The 20,000-nt window shown below is 43.8% G+C and overlaps 1 protein-coding gene across 4 annotated transcripts in view; it reads right to left on the bottom strand.

Annotated features, from left to right (window-relative positions):
• The window catches only part of LOC128698575 (adhesion G protein-coupled receptor L3-like), a 186,742-nt gene that overhangs the window by 165,834 nt on the left and 908 nt on the right, over positions 1-20,000 (bottom strand). For all 4 annotated transcript variants that reach the window (XM_070084942.1, XM_070084940.1, XM_070084941.1 and 1 more), the window contains exons 2-3: positions 16,258-16,881; positions 1,848-2,212 (exon numbers count right to left, since the gene is read on the bottom strand). In XM_070084942.1, coding sequence (XP_069941043.1) covers positions 1,848-2,212; positions 16,258-16,881 — 989 coding nt within the window. The remainder of the gene's footprint in view (positions 1-1,847; positions 2,213-16,257; positions 16,882-20,000) is intronic.

Below are 20,000 nucleotides of genomic sequence, written 5' to 3'. Positions count from 1 at the left end.
CGAAAATTTGTGTATGTAATAATTTAGCAAAAATCATTCTAAACCTAACGAAAAAAAATATATTCCATTGTGTTTGTTTATTATTAAATTACTCTAAACTTATCTAAAATATATATAGTTGGATTAGGCTAAATTAAATTGCGCGTGTTATAACAAGATTAGGCAAGTTTTCTAAGGTTCTTTTGGTACAAAATTATTAATTTTTACATTAACATAACCGAAAAAATATATCTTTAAACGTATAAGAAAAAAATTTAAAAAAAGACTTAATTTTATAAGCGTTCTTGCTAATTGGTCAATTTTACCTATTCGGCACGACATGTTGCAAGTATATGGAATAGGTGGTAAGTTACTAAATGCTGTAAAGAGATTTTATGAGGATAGTGAGGCTCAAGTGAGGCTCAAGTTAGGCTGTGTAAAACAGAGGGAGACTACTTCCCGGTAAAAGTAGGTCTTAGACAGGGATGTGTAATGTCACCATGGTTGTTTAATATATTTATAGATGGGGTTGTAAAAGAAGTAAATGCTAGGGTGTCCGAGAGAGGGGTGGGATTAAATTATGGGGAATTAAATACAAAATGGGAAGTGACACAGTTGCTTTTTGCTGATGATACTGTGCTTATTGGAGATTCTAAAGAAAAATGGCAAAGGTTAGTGGACGAATTTGGGAGTGTGTGTAAAGGTAGAAAGTTGAAAGTGAACATAGAAAAGAGTAAGGTGATGAGAGTATCAAATGATTTAGATAAAGAAACACTGGTTATCAAATTGGGGAGGAGGAGTATGGAAGAAGTGAATGTTTTCAGATATTCGGAAGTTGACGTGTCAGCGGATGGATCTATGAAGGATGAGGTTAATCATAGAATTGATGAAAGAAAAAAGGCGAGTGCTGCGTTGAGGTATATGTGGAGGCAAAAAGTGTTATCTATGGAAGCAAAGAAGGGAATGTATGAAAGTATAGTAGTACCAACACTCTTATATGGGTGTGAAGCTTGGGTTGTAAATGCTGCAGCGAGGAGGCGGTTGGAGGCAGTGAAGATGTCCTGTCTAAGGGCAATGTGTGGTGTAAATATTATACAGAAAATTCGGAGTGTGAAAATTAGGAGAAGGTGTGGAGTTAATAAAAGTATTAGTCAGAGGGCTGAAGAGGGGTTGTTGAGGTGGTCTGGTCATTTAGAGAGAATGGATCAAAGTAGAATGACATGGATAGCGTATAAATCTGTAGGGGAAGGAAGGCGGGGTAGGGGTCGTCCTCGAAAAGGTTGGAGGGAGGGGGTAAAGGTGGTGTTGTGGGGGAGGGCTTTGGATTTCCAGCAAGCGCGTGAGCGTGTTAGATAGGAGTGAATGGAGACGAATGGTATTTGGGACCTGACGATCTGTTGGAGTGTGAGCAGGGTAATATTTAGTGAAGGGATTCAGGGAAACCGGTTATTTTATATAATCGGACTTGAGTCCTGGAAATGGGAAGTACAGTGCCTGCACTCTAAAGGATGGGTTTGGGATATTGGCAGTTTGGAGGGATATATTGTGTATTTTTATACGTATATGCTTCTAAACTGTTGTATTCTGGGTACCTCTGCATAAACAGTGATTATGTGTGAGTGAGGTGAATGTGTTGAATGATGAAAGTATTTTCTTTTTAGGGATTTTCTTTCTTTTTGGGTCACCCTGCTTCGGTGGGAGACGGCCGACTTGTTGAAAAAAAAAATTATATATATATATATATATATATATATATATATATATATATATATATATATACACACACACGAGAATTTAACTATTTCTCTACCTTTCATATATTGAAGAGTAAATAATGTACTAGATGATAATGAGCAGGTGTGACTTACCTTGAAGTTAGCTTCGTTGATCCTGTAGGATCGACCGTCGGGCTGCAGTAGGTGGTGCAGTCCGTCGTAGCTGAAGAACACCATCTTCACCAGGCCGTTCTCCGAGTTCTCCAATAGAGCCTCGGGAGGCAGTGTGATGGTGTCTAGCGGCACTTTGGACGCTTCGCCGCCAATATCCTGGAGGCCGTCCATGTTAGCAAAGGAGGTGGCCTCCATGTCTCCTGCAGTACTGCTGGAGGGGTTGCCGGTAGGCGTGGAGGCAGGATCGGAGGCGTGGGTGGGCGCAGCCGTCAGCCATCTCTCTCCAGGGGAAGGGAAGGAGACAGCAGCCACGTTCCTTACTTCCACTACCTGTAGACGCAGTACTGAAGGACGGAGAGAGTTAGTGTGCTAAGCCTCACTCATAATATTACTGTCTACTACTGTACACACCAACACCGTCACTGGCCACACCAACACAGTCAATGGACACATTAACACTGTCACTGACTACACCAACACAGTCAATGGCTACACCAACACAGTCAATGGCTACACCAACACTGTCACTGACTATCGCCTCTACAAGTGTCACCAACACTTTCAATATGCAATTGACATATTTTTTAAAGGTGACTGTTCTTTCCCCCGTCTCTACCTACATCTGTATTTTTTTCCTTCCTCATTCAATTCCCCCTCTGGCATTGCCCTCCCTCCCTTCCTCCCTCCCTCCCTCCCTCCCTCCCTCCCTCCCTGCCTCCCTCCCTCCCTGTCTCCCTCCCTCCCTCCTCCCTGGAGGCATCAGTGATGGAGGCGCCGGAGTGGGTGAGAGCCACCAAGGATCCCGCAGAGGAGGAAATCAAATTCAAAGTCAATTACACAGAGGTAGATTCATCTCATCATTGTGGGGGGAGGAGGGGGAAGGGGAGATGAATAGGGGAAGATGGGTGAAAGGGGGCGTGGGGGGAGGGCCAGAAGGCTGGGATCCAACGGCGTTGGGAAAGCTGGCGACAAGCGGGTTTAGTTTAGTAGTCAGGTAGATAAGATGGGTGGGTGGGGGTCTAGGGTGCTGCGGTGATTAAACAGTGAGGGGGATGGAGCGAGGATACGAAAAGGTACATGGGCAGAGGGGGAATAGGAGAGAATGGGACAGGTATGACCCCCCCCCCCCCCCCCCCCCCGCCATCTTTTCTTGACTTTTTTAATTTTAACGTTGCCTGGGTTCACCCAGATACTGCCCTGCCAGACATATCTATTATTTTTTACCTGCTTCCATGAAAATGTCTCTTCTTATACATTTATGTCCCAACCATAAACCACATACTTTTAAATATACCCACGTTAATCTCTAAATCCGTACGGGTCATTAAGCACAAGGAGTAATTGAGGCTCGATCCTATGTCCGGTTATCACGAAACTGACTCTCTACCATTCACTATCCACCTACACTAAAATACATTGCAGTATACGCAGGAAATGCTAAAATACTGACACTCGTTAATGCTCAAGAAAATTATGTAAAATGAGTAACTATCACGAAAGTCAGGAAAATAACAAATTGGATAATATTGACTTCCAAAACAAAGGAAACGGTGCCAATTTCAAGAGTATAGTTCAGTGTAGACAGCTCCGTTCAGTGCACGAGATATCACACACAGACCAGATACAGAGATCAATTATTTGGAACGCTTCCAAGTCCTAAATATGTATTCGTTGGAGCTGAGGAGAGAAAGATAAAAAAAAAGATACGAGAGAAAGTGCAAAATAAACCTAGTGGAAAGCAGAAGCGCTGTGGGTGCAGTAACAAAACACTATCAACATCCGTGGCCCCAGACTATTCCACATCTTACCAGAAGATATCAGAAACACTGCTGAGAAAAGTGAAGACGTCATGAGACAACTAGACAAATACTTCCACCAAAGTACCGATCAACCAGATTGTGATGGATATAAGAACTAGCGGGTCGCCAGGAGCAACAGCCTGGTTTAGCAGGCAATCACGCGGCAAGCCTGGCCCATGACCGAGCTGCGGGAGTAGGAAAACTCTCGAGACCTGTCAAAGGTGGAGTGGGGCGAAATCGAGGCGGGGTGGGGTGGGGCAAAGGAGGTTCGAAGAGGGGCTGAGGAAGGACAAGGTGGGCCCGAGGAGGGGAGAGGCGGCGCCGAGGAGGAGTGGGGTGGGGGCGAGGTGGGGCCGGGAGAGCACCTTTGATCAGAGGGTCCTGGTGCTGTCTTTCATCTCGCTACAATAACAATGTTGCACTTCAATTACCAGAAAATTTTCCAATTGTGTCGGCGAGTTTTCACTCGACTTCACTCTGTGTGCCCGTCTTCAGGGCCACTTGATGCCCCTAATACACACCCTGTGTGCCCGTCTTCAGGGCCACTTGATGCCCCTAACACACACACAGTGTGTGCCCATCTTCAGGACCACTTGATGCCCCTAACACACACACTATGTGCCCATCTTCAGGGCCACTTGATGACCCTAAAACACACACACACACACACACACACACACACACAGTGTGCCCTTCTTCAGGGGCACTTCATGCCCCTAACACACACACAGTGTGCCCATCTTCAGGGCCACTTGATGCCCCTCACACACACACTGTGTGCCCATCTTCAGGGCCACTTGATGACCCTAAAACACACACACACACACACACACACAGTGTGCCCTTCTTCAGGGGCACTTCATGCCCCTAACACTCTCTCTCTCTCTACCTCTCTTTACCTCTCTCTACCCCCTTCTCTCTCTCTCTCTCTCCCAGATTTGGTTAAAAACAAAGTTTTTGGAATTTAACCGGAAAAATATAAGGCAATGATAAGTGGAGAAGAAAGGCCCAACTTGAGAGGCAGGCGCAGACGCTGAAGAAGTCGTAAACACACAACAAGGTTTGTTCTGGAGCTACGAGAAATGTAATATCCAGAGACTCAAAACCTAATCTGGCGACCCTGGAAGCCTGCAGAGAGCTTTGTAAAATCCTGCGAGGCATCGACGAGGCAGAGGCAGGTTGTTCCATAAGAGAGGCTCAGGTACTAGGTGAAGATGAAAACAACACACACGTGTACAGGTCAGTATGTGTGAACAGTGGATTAAGTTAGAAGAGGAGATGGGAGTCCCTCTACTCACAGTTTCAAGGTCAAGTATGACAGAGTCCGGGAGGGTCGAGTCTTTCACATGTCGATGAAGCCAGCGCACGAGACAAGGTCATGCGCAGTGTTTCGACCCCCGCAAACAGAGTACCCGTTGAGTACTCCTGAATCATCTTTAGGACCATGTTATATCTCTTCATCTTCCGTCATTCTCATCACCACCACCTCTTTCCTCCCTCCTCGTCTTCTTTTCCCACTTACAGGATCCCCCTCACCTCCCCTTCACTCCCCAACTTAAGCCTGCGGCAGGAATCAGGACTTAAATCGAATTAAGCTCCGCCACCCAAACTCTGTCCTGCAGCAGCACCACCTCAACCCCGCTCATTCTTTTACTTCTTTGGAAATTTGACATTAAATATATGTCGTGCCGAATATATACGTCGTGCCGAATAGGTAAAACTGGTCAATTAGCAAGAATTCATTTAAAATTAAGTCCTTCCTAAAATTTTATCTTAGACGTTTAAAGAAATGTTTTTTTTCATTTATTTTGTACCAAAAGAACCTTAGAAAATTTACCTAATGGATAATGAGAACTTTCAAAACGAGAGATGCCAAGCCCATGATGAACCTTTTCAAATCACTTGTTCTCTCTAGGCTGGAATACTGCTGTACATTAACATCTCCATTCTAGAGAGTGTACAGAGATCCTTTACTGCAAGTATAAGTTCTGTCAAGCACCTTAACTACTGGGAACGCTTGGAAGCACTTGACTTGTACTCGTTGGAACGCAGGAGGGAGAGATATATCATAATCTACACTTGGAAAATCTTGGAAGGAATGGTCCCAAATCTGCACACAGAAATCACTCCCTACGAAAGTAAAAGACTGGGCAGGCGATGCAAAATGCCGCCAATAAAAAGTAGGGGCGCCATTGGTACACTAAGGGAAAACACCATAAGTGTCCGGGGCCCAAAACTGTTCAACAGCCTCCCATCAAGCATTAGGGGAATTGCCAATAAACCCCTGGCTGCCTTCAAGAGAGAGCTGGACAGATACCTAAAGTCAGTGCCGGATCAGCCGGGCTGTGGCTCGTACGTTGGACTGCGTGCGGCCAGCAGTAACAGCCTAGTTGATCAGGCCCTGATCCATCGGGAGGCCTGGTCATGGACCGGGCCGCGGGGGCGTTGATCCCCGGAATAACCTCCAGGTAACCTCCAGGTAACCTCCAGGTTATAACAAGCGCAATTTAATTTGTCCTAATCCAACTAAATATATTTTAGATAAGTTTACAATAATTTAACAATAAACAAACACAACAAAATATTTTTTTTTTCGTTAGATTCAGATTGATTTTTGAATGATTCTGAACCTAACGAAAAAAAATTTCATTGTGCTTGTTTAATATTAAAATATTGTAAACTTATATAAAATATATTTAGTTGGATTAGGCTAAATTAAATTACACTTGTTATAATAAGGTTAGGTAAGTTTTACATTAACATGAATAAAAAAAATATCTTTAAACGTCTAAGACAAAATTTTAGAAAGGACTTAAATTTAAATGACTTCTTGCTAATTGACCAGTTTTACCTATTCGTCACTACATACATACATACATACATACACACACACACACACACACACACACACACACACACACACACACACACACACACACACACACACAACAAACATGATATGCCAGGGTTTGAACCCGTGAAATGGCGATAGTTTATTGTGAACTCATAGCTCATTTAGTGAACTGAAGCGTAAAAACAAAAGTAGAGAAAAATAGTGTCACATGGTGTTTGTCAGTCCCGTATTAGTCATTATTATATTACAGTCATTATATTACAGTCATTATATTAGAGTCATTATATTACAGTCATTATATTAGAGTCTCATAAATAACAATATACCAGTAAATTAGGTGGATAAAAGCTCAAAACTTCAAAGATCTTTTCCTTACTATTACAAACATTGGACTTTAACTGGATTACAGGTTTTATTCTCTGTATTCTCCACTCTCTGTAGTTTCTAACCTCTGTGCTCCTCGCCCTCTCCTGTTCCTAGGTGTATCCTCAGTTCCTGGCTCGGTCGTTCTCCGTGACCTCTTACATGAACTCTGTGCACCTAACGTGGTATGGACTCAGGATGAACTTGCTCACATACCCACCATGTTTATTTTGCTTGCCAGGGTGTGGCCTTCATATCTGTCTCTATCATCCTGGGATAATCTCAACCGCGTTAATGGCTACGTTTACAGCTTAGTAATCTACTGCTTGACCTTTCGTCCTTATCTATGCCTCTAGTACCCAATCTTAAAGTTAATTAAAAATTAAGTTTGTCTATAAATCTCAAGAATTTAATAAAATGTGTGTAAACATTACAAGGGCCATTATAACGTGAGGTGTGGGATCAACTAAGGGGGTTATGCCCCCTGACCTGCATGACCTGTTACAGCTGCTCGATACAGACTTGGTAGGGGATGAGGATGGAGTCACCGAGGGTTTTTTTCGGGTATTATGGCCTCTGTTTCCCACAACAAAACTGTATTTCGGTGAGAGACAAGGCGTGTGTCGACTGTGTACCTGTGACTAATTTCAAGGCTCTTCTACCCTTGCAGCCCGCCCTTGGTCAACCAGGCTGTTTGTGTTAGCAGTCCGTAGGCTCGCATACCTATCCCAACTCAGCAAACCTGGCACTTGTTGTAGGTAGCTGTCCAGCTTCTTGACAACCACCATCTTCGTTCCGGTGATATGTTGAAGCTCACCAAGGATGCTTGAACAATGTTCTCTAATTGTACCCATGGCCTTCTTGCTGTTCACTGGGTACATTCCACACTACCTCCCAAATCTTTCACTCCAATAGCAGTGCAGATTAGGGGCGAGCGACAGGTATATCTTTGTTCCCAAGAGAACAATACAAAGTTCTTTGAGAAGTTCCTCAAAATTTGGATGTTGTATTCTGTGCAGTATGACCTCTGTACATTTTCTATTTCTGTTATCTCTCCGGATTTGAAAGACACTGAGTACAGAACAGTATTCAGGTAGTGAAAGTACATGTGATATAACCTGATAGTGATCATGTCAGATCTCACGTTCAGGGAGCAAAACAATGTCATTATCTAAACTGCATGAAAACTGACAGGATGAATAACTAGAACTTTCAAAACAAGAGAAGCCAAGCCAATGATGATACTCTCTAGGTCACTCGTTCTTTTTAAGCCGGAATACTAGTGCACTAACGGCCCCCTTCAAGATAGGAGAAATTGCTGAGCTGGAAAATGTACACAGAACATTCACAGCTCGTATAAATTCAATCAAGCACCTAAATTACTGGGAGAGATTGAAATCCCTCGAAATGTACACCTCAGAACGTATGCGAGAAAGATGCATCATAATATATACCTGGAAGATACTGAAGGGACTGATCCCAAACCTGTATACCGAAATTACTACTTATGAACGCAAAAGGCTTGATATATAGTGCAGGATACGTCCAATAAAAAGCGGAGAGTGCTGAGTACAATGAAAGAGCTTAATAAGTGTTAAGGGACCACGACTCAACTTCCTCCATTTATGCATATGGGAAATTACCAACAATCTCCTGGCTGTCTTCAAGAGGGAACTCGACATATTCCTCAAAACAGTTTATGATCAGCCAGGTTGTGATGCATACGCTGGACTGCGGGTGGGGGAGGGGGCACTAATAGCATGACTGATTAGGCCAGAAAGCAACCAAGAAGTCAGGTGCCAGATCAACCAGGCTGTGATGGGTATGTTACCTGGAGGTTATTCCGGGGATCAACGCCCCCGCGGCCCGGTCCATGACCAGGCCTCCAGATGGATCAGGGCCTGATCAACTAGGCTGTTACTGTAGTGAGGTGACGTGAAGCAGATGGAGGCGGGGTCATAGTGGTACCATCCACTAGTCGAAGTAGGTCTTCGTCCAAAGGTTGAACAAGTGTTGAAGAATTCTTTGTAACAAGACCCCATGATGCTGCCGTGTCTGACAGTTGTGATGAATGGTTTGAAAAACCGACAAGTTGAAGATTGAGACACTTATGCAGCATATGGGAATCTTTATTCAGGAAACGTTTCGCCACACAGTGGCTTCATCAGTCCAATACAAAGAGGAAGGCGTAAGGAGAGGAGGAGAATGAGGTAATCAGTCCCTCAACCTGGAGTCGATGTGTTCAGTCCATCAATCTTGTAGAATGTACAGCATAAGGCCGTAGACGTGGCTTATATACTGTAGTGAGGTGACGTGAAGCAGATGGAGGCGGGGTCATAGTGGTACCATCCACTAGTCGAAGTAGGTCTTCGTCCAAAGGTTGAACAAGTGTTGAAGAATTCTTTGTAACAAGACCCCATGATGCTGCCGTGTCTGACAGTTGTGATGAATGGTTTGAAAAACCGACAAGTTGAAGATTGAGACACTTATGCAGCATATGGGAATCTTTATTCAGGAAACGTTTCGCCACACAGTGGCTTCATCAGTCCAATACAAAGAGGAAGGCGTAAGGAGAGGAGGAGAATGAGGTAATCAGTCCCTCAACCTGGAGTCGATGTGTTCAGTCCATCAATCTTGTAGAATGTACAGCATAGGGCCGTAGACGTGGCTTATATACTGTAGTGAGGTGACGTGAAGCAGATGGAGGCGGGGTCATAGTGGTACCATCCACTAGTCGAAGTAGGTCTGGCCGCACGCAGTCCGACGTACGAGCCACAGCCCGGCTGATCCGGCACTGACTTTAGGTATCTGTCCAGCTCTCTCTTGAAGGCAGCCAGGGGTTTATTGGCAATTCCCCTAATGCTTGATGGGAGGCTGTTGAACAGTTTTGGGCCCCGGACACTTATGGTGTTTTCTCTTAGTGTACCAATGGCGCCCCTACTTTTTATTGGCGGCATTTTGCATCGCCTGCCCAGTCTTTTACTTTCGTAGGGAGTGATTTCTGTGTGCAGATTTGGGACCATTCCTTCCAAGATTTTCCAAGTGTAGATTATGATATATCTCTCCCTCCTGCGTTCCAACGAGTACAAGTCAAGTGCTTCCAAGCGTTCCCAGTAGTTAAGGTGCTTGACAGAACTTATACGTGCAGTAAAGGATCTCTGTACACTCTCTAGATCTGCGATTTCACATGCTTTGTATGGAGATGTTAATGTACAGCAGTATTCCAGCCTAGAGAGAACAAGTGATTTGAAATGTGGGACAGCTGGCCTCCAGCAGCAACGGCCTGATTGAGCAGGCAAGCACCAGACGAGCCTGGCCCATGGCCGGGCTCCGGGAGAAGAACTCTTGAAACTCATCAAAGGAAAAGATAGAGGAGGCTACTCCAGGAAAGATATTTGCTAGAATGAAGAAAGATTTACAAAACTGAATGGCTTCCCTCTGTAAGTGCAAGGTCAGCCGAGTTGTGATAGCAATGTGATCGTGCAGGCCGCTACCACAGACAACCTAGACGACCAGTCAGTCAAGATAGAAGCTTGGCCTCGGGCCGGCTGCGAAGGAGGGAGGGAGGAGAGCAGGGACAGAGCTGGCATAGGGTCAAGGGTCAAGGAAGTTACCTGTGTAATGTCAATCAGCTGGTTACCAGGGTTGTTTCCTCTTCCTCTATGTCCTCTCCTAGTAATCCTAATTCATGTCCTCTCCCAGTACTTAGTTCATGTCCTCTCCCAGTACTTAGTTCATGTCCTCTCCCAGTACTTAGTTCATGTCCTCTCCCAGTACTTAGTTCATGTCCTCTCCCAGTACTCTTAGTTCATGTCCTCTCCCAGTAATCCTAGTTCATGTCCTCTCCCAGTAATCCTAGTTCATGTCCTCTCCCAGTAATCCTAGTTCATGTCCTCTCCCAGTAATCCTAGTTCATGTCCTCTCCCAGTAATCCTAGTTCATGTCCTCTCCCAGTAATCCTAGTTCATGTCCTCTCCCAGTAATCCTAGTTCATGTCCTCTCCCAGTACTCTTAGTTCATGTCCTCTCCCAGTAATCTTAGTTCATGTCCTCTCCCAGTACTCTTAGTTCATGTCCTCTCCCAGTAATCCTAGTTCATGTCTTCTCCCAGTAATCCTAGTTCACGTCCTCTCCCAGTACTCTCCCAGTAATCCTAGTTCATGTCCTCTCCCAGTAATCCTAGCTCATGTCCTCTCCCAGTACTCTTAGTTCATGTCCTCTCCCAGTAATCTTAGTTCATGTCCTCTCCCAGTACTCTTAGGTCATGTCTTCTCCCAGTAATCTTAGTTCATGTCCTCTCCCAGTAATCTTAGTTCATGTCCTCTCCCAGTACTCTTAGGTCATGTCTTCTCCCAGTAATCTTAGTTCATGTCCTCTCCCAGTACTCTTAGTTCATGTCCTCACCTAGTAATCCTAGTTTATGTCCTCTCTCAGGAATCCTAGTTTATATCCTCTCCCAGTACTCTTAGTTCATGTCCTCTCCCAGTAACCCTAGTTCATGTCCTCTCCCAGTAATCCTAGTTCAAGTCCTCTCCCAGTAATCCTAGTTCATGTCCTCACCTAGTAATCTTTGTTCATTTTCTATTGTCCTCCATCAACATGTCTGCCGCAAAATAAAAATATACATACGTGATGGCAAGCAGGAGACCAGACTGGCCCAAGGCCCGGAGTAGGAAGACTATTCAACAAAGGTGTATCAAAGGTAAATCTCGCTTATCTGACTTTCGCTCCAGTGAATGATTCGAGTTTGTCTTCTACTCCGTTTCAGTCTTTAGTCTTCAATTCTTTCATAGCGGAGCAACTGAGATTTTTTTTCAGTGAGCATCAAGTTGTTGTTTGTGATCCACTGGAAGACTATTTATATCCACTTGATTCGCTTTGTCCTTGAAGGGCACCACTTAGAATTTTTGGTAGCAACAGCAAATGATGATACGGTGGTAGAATTCAAATCCTTGGCTATGTTAGCTATAAGAATGAGACAAAAGCGGGACCAGCACTATGCTTTGAAGAATATAGATTTTCACTGTTTCAACATCTGCCTTCACTTTGCTTACCACTACTGCTATTACTCTCAGGGTTTTATTTGTTAAGAAGTTAAATATCTAGATATACAATAGATATACAAAAACAAGGACAGGGGAGCTATAAAACTGGACTGACAAAGACAGAAACAGTAACAGGGAAGAGAGCTAAGACATTACTCAACACAAGACAGAGCCAAGAACCGAGCCGACAGGAAGAAACAAGAATGTGCGAGCTAAGGAAGCGAGCCGACAAGGACATGTGAGATAAAGAATTAACCCGACAAGAATAAACCAAGTGATGACAGGAGAGAGAGATGAGATAACATTAAGCATTGTGGTAATGTGAGTTGCTTTATGTATTATCCCAGGGGTGATGAATACTTGGGAGGCAGGGGAAGGAGAGAGAAGAGGACAGATGGAAGGGGGTAAGGAGGGGAGGGAGAAACATAAGGGCGAGAGGGAAGGAGGGGCAGATGAAAGCAAGAGTGGAAAGGAGACAGTGTGACTCTTTGATTTGCGGTGTGGTAGAACGTACCCTGTAATTACCTTGTTGAATTTGTTGCCAGTGATCTTTTAAGTTGTTGTGCTGAGCTCTTTAGCTTCCATTCCGATGCCATGGTACTTGCCATAGCTGCTATGGTGCATGTCAAGGCTGTTATGGTACTTACTAAAGCTGCCTTTATGAGGAATTATCATTGATATTTTCAAGCTGTGATTTTTTTTTTTTTTTTTTTGCTTTTACGGTGCTGTGAAGTGTGCTCAACGTCTCTTACTACTGTGAGGCTGCAGTGTTTCCTACCATCCCTGCGAGCCATGTCACCCATCAGTGCCTTATCTGTCACCGCTTTCTGGTTGAATGGTGTGTTGGTGTCCACTTTGTGATATTCTATGCCGTGATCATGTCCCTACTTTTTCTTGTATTCTTCTCGGGTCTTAACCTTTGTTCTTAAGCTACCAGCCTTGCGGCAAACCTTAGTCTTCTCAATGTTTGTGTTTAATAAGGTGTGGTCTCCCCGCCGGCACCAAGAATCACACTACACCTGCTCATCACTATTCACTCCAGATGGATAACACCACTAATATTGTTCACTCTAGAAGATAAATAACAACACAACTGCTTTCCATTCTGGTGAAAAAACAAGTATGAAGAATGACTGCGCCTCGGCTAAAAAAAAAAATAACTTTACCTCCTTCCTTTAGAAAATGCTTTATGCAAATTAGAAAATTTTTACAAGGGTGGACGTCACAGTACATGGGTTGGGGGGATGGAACTCTGGCCCAGAGATATCCCCACACCACCAGCTCTCTCCCCACTACCTCCTCCCCCTCACCAGCAGCACGAGCTCCTGCAGCTCCAGCAAGCACATAATGGAGCCTACACTAACCTTAACTTACGCTACTTTTTCCCCAGGATTTTATACGTGAGAGCCTGATGCTATTACCACCTGAGGTGCTGAAGGGACGCGCACGAGGAACAAGAAGGATAGGCGGAGGAAGAGCGCAGGAAAGAAAAAGCTGAAGTAGTATCATGAGAAAATTAATCAAGAGGCGTAAGTGGACCAAGAAGAGAATAAGAAAGAACCAGGGTAAGTGGTAAGGCACCACGATGATGGGGAGGAAGTGGAAGACAGGAAGAATAATGGTGAGGCAGTCTACACCTTGAGAGACTATCATGATCACTCTTCCAGCCCACACTATAAGCCACTTCACCTACCTGAAGAGTAGATATATAAACAGCATTACTACGATCTTAGTCGACAGGAGACCTGGTCTGGGGCCGGGCCGTGAGGACGATGATCCCCGGAATCAAGTACAGTGTGACGCACATCTTATGAAGCAGACCATTGTCGCACTAAGACTGACCATCCAACATTTCATATCCGCCCTAACCCCCCCCCCCCGGCCACCACCTTAACAGACGTATCACTGCTTTTTTTTCAATTTTCTTATTTGTAGCTAAATATATACTTTTAAAATGTTTATATGACCTAACCTAAATTAACATAAAAAAAAAATACGATTTTGAGAAAACAAGAAAAGTAGAATTTCATGCTGAGCGTTTTACATTGAAAAAGTATTAATATATAGAGTGCATGTAGATATACTTGACTGACTGTTAATTAGTATCTTTTTCGGCAAGAACATGCCGGCACGAAACATACACTCGCAAAAAATTTCATGAACACTTTCCTCGACATGTAAACGAAACACTTACAGTGGACACGGTTACACTTGCCAATATAATACCTTGGTTGACATCTGGTTTCTGGTTCATTACCAGACTAATGGTACGGCGGACTTGACCTCTGGATGGAGTTGAGGCTGACGCGAGGGTAAATATACGACTGTAAGTACGACACTTTGACCAGCTCTAGAATCTGATGACAATACATATCATTACCAACACAGCTGTACTTCAATTAAGTCCCCACCTGCCTTGTACAGAATTATGTATTGCAATCTATTTAATGAACACGGCAAGGAATAACAAGACTTTACCTTCACCTGAGGTGTAATAACACCGGAGGTACTTTGGTCTCTTAGAGTTCATCATATCATGACAGGACGTCCATTAACTTGTATCCTATTTAAAGTGTGGTATGCTACGAGTATGTTACATTTTATTCAGTGTATGTCACACACCTATATAATCTGCCTCCCAACCAGTGAACTAGGTGCTAAGGATTTAACGATCAAAAGGGGCCCCCTCGTTATATCAGTACCTCGGTTCATTGGCCAATCACAGACAAGCCCGCCAAAGCTGTGAAGCAACGTGGTTCACCAGTGACACGCGAACTGACTTATCTGGGGCTGCTGGTCGTACACGATGCATTCTCTGGCTCTTGCCTCCTTGTTCACCATGTTGTACATATACTATTATTACATAACTGTAAATACCAGCTTGTTTATATTTGTTAAAGGAAAATACAAGTCATATTGTTTTCGAGTTTTGACTGTTCCACTTTGATCCTATTACGACCAGGTACACAGGCCATAATACAACTGTGTTCGTAATAAATATTAAGAGCTGTCGCCGTATTCTTATGTCGTCAGTCATTATAGTCGACACTCTCGTAGAACACCACGCGCTGGTAATGTTCTCCACATTAATTAAGAGCTCATTCTTAGTGTGGATTCCAGCTTAGGTCAAGAAAATCCACTACTAACTCTTAAATGAGTCTCGGTACTTAATGACCCAGAGAGACGTTACAGTACATGATACTAGAGGTGCCAGGTCTTCTTTCGCTAATACGTTAAAAAGAGCAGTACTAAATTAATTGGGCTTCCTGACTGAGAAATTACATCCGACCAATGTCTGTTCTCTTTCTACATACAAGACTGATGCCCCCAGGCATTCAAACAGCACAGCCTGGCCTACAGACCGGCTGGCCCTGGGGCACTTTTGCCAGCTGGCTAGCAAAGGTGAGTGTTAGTCCCTCTCAATATATTAGAACATCAGTTACTATAACATTCATAAAACTCAACAATGCTCGGAGGCCTAGTAAACAAATAGGCATGCGTGTGTATATTTCAAGTACCAGCTGCCAGGCAGGTGTAACTCAAGATGGCTGGGAAGAGTAGCTGTATCCCTTTTATCCCCCACTGGCAGAGAGGGATATAATGATCACAGGCTCCTTGGTGGCGTAGACACTAAGGAGGACACTGATACACGAGAATTAAAAATAAAAATAAAAATTCCCACACTCGGGGAAGAGGGGGGGGGGTGCGTGCGTCGTGTTTGGAAAATCCGATCACTCGGCACACCTCTGGTGAGGCTAAGTACGCTCAGAGTAGTCGTCCTCGAGACGTGCTCCTCGACCCCCATGCTATGAGACTGACGTGTGATCTACAATAAATAAATGATAAATGTGGAACCTAGCAGTGTGACCTAGTGATGATTAATCATCCCACTGAAATATCTCTTAGTCTGGCAAAGACTGACAGTCTACATAAACTATCACCTAGATTTCCTATCAACTATTCTTGGGTAAAAGGTATCAATAGGTTTGAGTATATAAAATATCTCAATAATTTGTCCCGGCGATTGTGAATATACCTTCCTGCTGGGTGAAGTATTCTAATACTATAAATGAAAATCTCAAACCTCCAGTCAGCCTCTATGAAATATCTAACATTTTTGGACATAGTGTCATATAGGGATACATACACACACACACAATTAGATTCAGTATCTGTAAGGAGCTGTTCTGAGTAAACAAAGTCACGCAATTACAAAGCTTTAGGGAGAAAACCATGGTGATTAAATATATAACAATAAACAATATTGGTGATAAACACTAGCCAGAGTGGATATGCTGGGCTTGGTCACACCACATCCTGGATACTCACATATATTAGTCTCGGCGTGCTTCACCGTCTTCTCGTGGTGCAGATTATTGGCTAATAGGAAAGCTGCCTCTTCTAACCCCAATAGTAAGGCGGTGGCAGCCGCCCTGTGCTCTGGGGGACGTAGGTCCGCCCACGCTGCCCGCTGACCACCCACAAGATGGGATCCCGTGGCGACAGCGGCACCTACAAGCTCTGTCACTAGTGCCTCGCGTTGGTCACCGTCGGGGAAGTTGTTGACATCGCCTGCCATACGGTGTGCCAGGCTGTTTAGCAACCTGGCAGTGGCAGTGACGTCGCCACCGTACAGTGCCCGGGAGCCTGTCACTGCCGCCAGGTCATGAGCCACAGCCAGCACTGCATCATTGGCGTGAGCACGGGACGTGAGTGTGGTGAGCCACACACTACGACACTCACTCAGATCAGCAGGACCCGCCCACCCCAAGGGGTTACAGGGCCGCCGCGCCCATCCTGAGGCGCCCCCGGGGCACGGCTGCACTGCCACATCCCCACCCTGCGTCCAGTTCCAGAAGAGACCTCGACCTGACGAAGGGGGACACCAAGATGCATCGCTACTGATGGGGCCGGCGCCTGTTGTCGGTACCTCTGCCCGCGCTGACCACACGGCTGTTGACACAAGATAAAAAAAATTATGTACGTCACTGAAGCTGAAAGTTATTCATTAAGATACGGAATATATGTACTTACCAGATGGTCAACAAGACAGCGTGGCCTGTGGCCGAGCTGCGAGAGTAAAAGAAATTTCAAAGCAGGTCACAACAATAACTGACCACCGATCATCAAGAGTGTTTTCTAGCAACTTGTCCCCTCAGTAACTATGCAGTGATAGTGATTCATACTCGGCCATACCTTAGTAACTAATAGCCCTCTCGTCCATGTTGCTGTGCCGCACCTTGACAATGCTGTGAAACATCCCTGCAGCCTCACCCAGGCGCTGCTGTGCCGGACCCCCAAGGCAGACACAGTAACGAGAAAGAAATATGGTCCGCCAGCCACCCAGCTTCGGTACTACGATATATATTTTTGAAGAATACACTTTCAACGTCACCCAGTCTGTCTCTCTATGCTCGAATCTTAAGAAATAAGAATAAAGGATCACTGCTAAAGTCCATGGCAAGCAGGCCCTTCCCTAACCTAACCAGTCTCTCTTATATTGTCTAAATTATTTTTAAGCTACATTAGGTATTAGCTTCATTAATGCTTCTTGGCAGTTTTTTCCACTTAACAACTCTACTGAGTAAGACACATGTGCAACACTTGGGTAACTTTACTGTTCAATCGTTTCCCCTACAGTCAAATGCAGAGACTATATATGAAGAAAGAAGTAATAGTGTCTAGGTGAAGATGTGATCAGTCAATCAACCTTGCAGTAGTTCTTGAGACGGTCAGTCCCTCAGCCTAGAGAAGAGTTCAGATTCATTGTCTGGAATAATCTGAAGTTGAAACATGAGAATGGAGGCTTATATGTTGAAAGAGGTGAGGTGCGGAAAATCTCAGACGTCACAGGAAGCAGTGTCCACTAGAAGCAAGAATGTAAGAATTAAGGAGCACTGCAACAGCCTGCTGGCCCATGCAGGTCCCTCTCCAATCCAACCTTTCTCACTCATAACTACTGGTTAAACAGTTTAATAAAGTTGGGGAAGATGTCCTCTATACCAATATACCTTTGTGGTGCTCTGTCACATGTCTATAATTGTGTCAATGTCATACAATACCGACAAGTGGACTAATATGACACACGTGTCCTACTCATCAACTTGTCGGTATTCTATGCCAATTCCATAATTATAAACAACTCCATTGCTACAATAATGTTATTAAGCGAGCTAGATGTTCTAGGATTAAGTGAAAAGGAAAAGAATAATGGGAAAGCTTGAACAGCCTGAGGTAAATGGGATTAAATCAAGTGTATCTGAGGGAACTAGAAACATGTAAGGCATAACGGAAATATTAATTGAATCGGTGTGGGGAAATGTGGGATGAGAAGGATATAAATGTTTAGATTAAAAAAAATTGTGGGTAAGAATAAGACTGGAATGTAAGACGTGGATTAGAAGCATTTAAAGATTTAGGAAAGAAGTATATAGAGACAAATTATGGGAGGTGTTAAGTGAATGCTTAATGAGCGAGTAAGAAAGTACTTAGTTTTGTGAGTTCTTACTACTGAAGTGGAAGACACTACTGTTGCAGGAGAGTTCAGGAGTGACAGGGGTAAAGTCAATGTGTTTACAAGTCTTGGTAATAATGTATTTTTAAGAGGATAATAAATGCGTATACGAAGTATGATGAAATGCATAGCGAGAGCAGTTTGTTATTGAATTTAAGGTGAGGGTTCGAGAGAGATAAGAACAAATGTTGGGACAAAGGTGAGCTAGAACAAGATAAAGTGAAGAGAAGGAATGGTGTGGATTTAAGAATGAAATATTACGCTGCACAATAAAGACTGGCTATACTAGGTCAATGTGGGAAAAGAGGAATGATGAGGTAAAATGTGTGGTAAAGGTTATACAAAGTATATAATGAAAAATAGTGATAAAAGAAAAACAAGAGAGAGAGAGAAAAAAAAGGAAACTATCAAAATTTGCTAAGCAAAAAGTTTTGAAAAGAAAAGTGAAAAAGCCTGTTGAGAAAATAGACTCTGGTAGTGACTGTATTAAGATGTTAGGTGGAGATATTGGAGAGATGGAACATTTTGAGTTGTTAAACGTGGATGATCTCACAGGGAGGCAGTGATTTCAACCAAGGAGGCATAAGAGACGAACCAACGGGGAGGCTGGAAGAAGTGGGGGAGCCAGGGAGCAGGTTAAAGCACTTAAAATAGACGAGCTTAAGCTTTTATTCCTTAGCAGAACCACATTTTTACTTATTTTCGTTGCGCAAAATGTTATCTTCCGGTTCGAGGACCCAGGTAAAAATTAACATTCGCCCCTTGGTGAACTATTCCATTATAAATAGTGCATCCCACTATCGTACCTTTACGCACGTGCTCTACAGTGTTCAGGAGTCCACTGACATAGCCTCGTCTTTTTCTCCAACAAAATGTACCTATTATTGTTTAAAATGAACGAAATGCGCCATAGTAAATAACGCATTCCATTGGCAGATGGCAAGTTAGGAATATAAATTTTACATGGAGTTCGCTGTCAGCGTTGATGTCAGAACTGGATCCCCTATACAGACTTTGTTTACAAAATTACACATTCTCGTCCGATATTCCACCTGCCAAAGTACTTTGTATTAATTTATATTTCATCTGTTATTCTTACCGGTTCTTATTTTAGGTTTACGAACACTTAAATTTTAACTAGACTCTTAAGACCATTGATATATACTACTGAAGGAACATTACAGTCAAATGTTGCTTAAAGAGGTGTTATTTAGCATGCATCGTGATGTGTGTGTTCATAATGACCGACTTTTGTTTAGAAAGACATGTGAGTAAACACTAGGACATATTTATTAGAAAACGTTTCGGTCCCAGTGGACTTCTACGACAAGGCAACAGAAGGAGACATGAGAGAGGGCTGGGTAGACTAAATTTTTGGAGTGCAGGAAGACTTTTGACACAGTACTGCACAGGGAAGGCCTTCCCTGTCATTACCGGTAAGTCTTCTCTAGCTTTTGTTCCAGCCTCTTGTGCGGTACTGTGTCAAAAGTCTTCCTACATACCAAAAATTTACAGTCTACCCAGCCCTCTCTCCTGTCTCCTCCTGTTGCCTTGTCGT

The sequence above is a fragment of the Cherax quadricarinatus genome, chromosome 14 (genome assembly GCF_038502225.1).
Source record: "Cherax quadricarinatus isolate ZL_2023a chromosome 14, ASM3850222v1, whole genome shotgun sequence".
Classification (NCBI taxonomy): domain Eukaryota; kingdom Metazoa; phylum Arthropoda; class Malacostraca; order Decapoda; family Parastacidae; genus Cherax; species Cherax quadricarinatus.
This window is presented reverse-complemented; position numbering and strand designations above follow the sequence as displayed.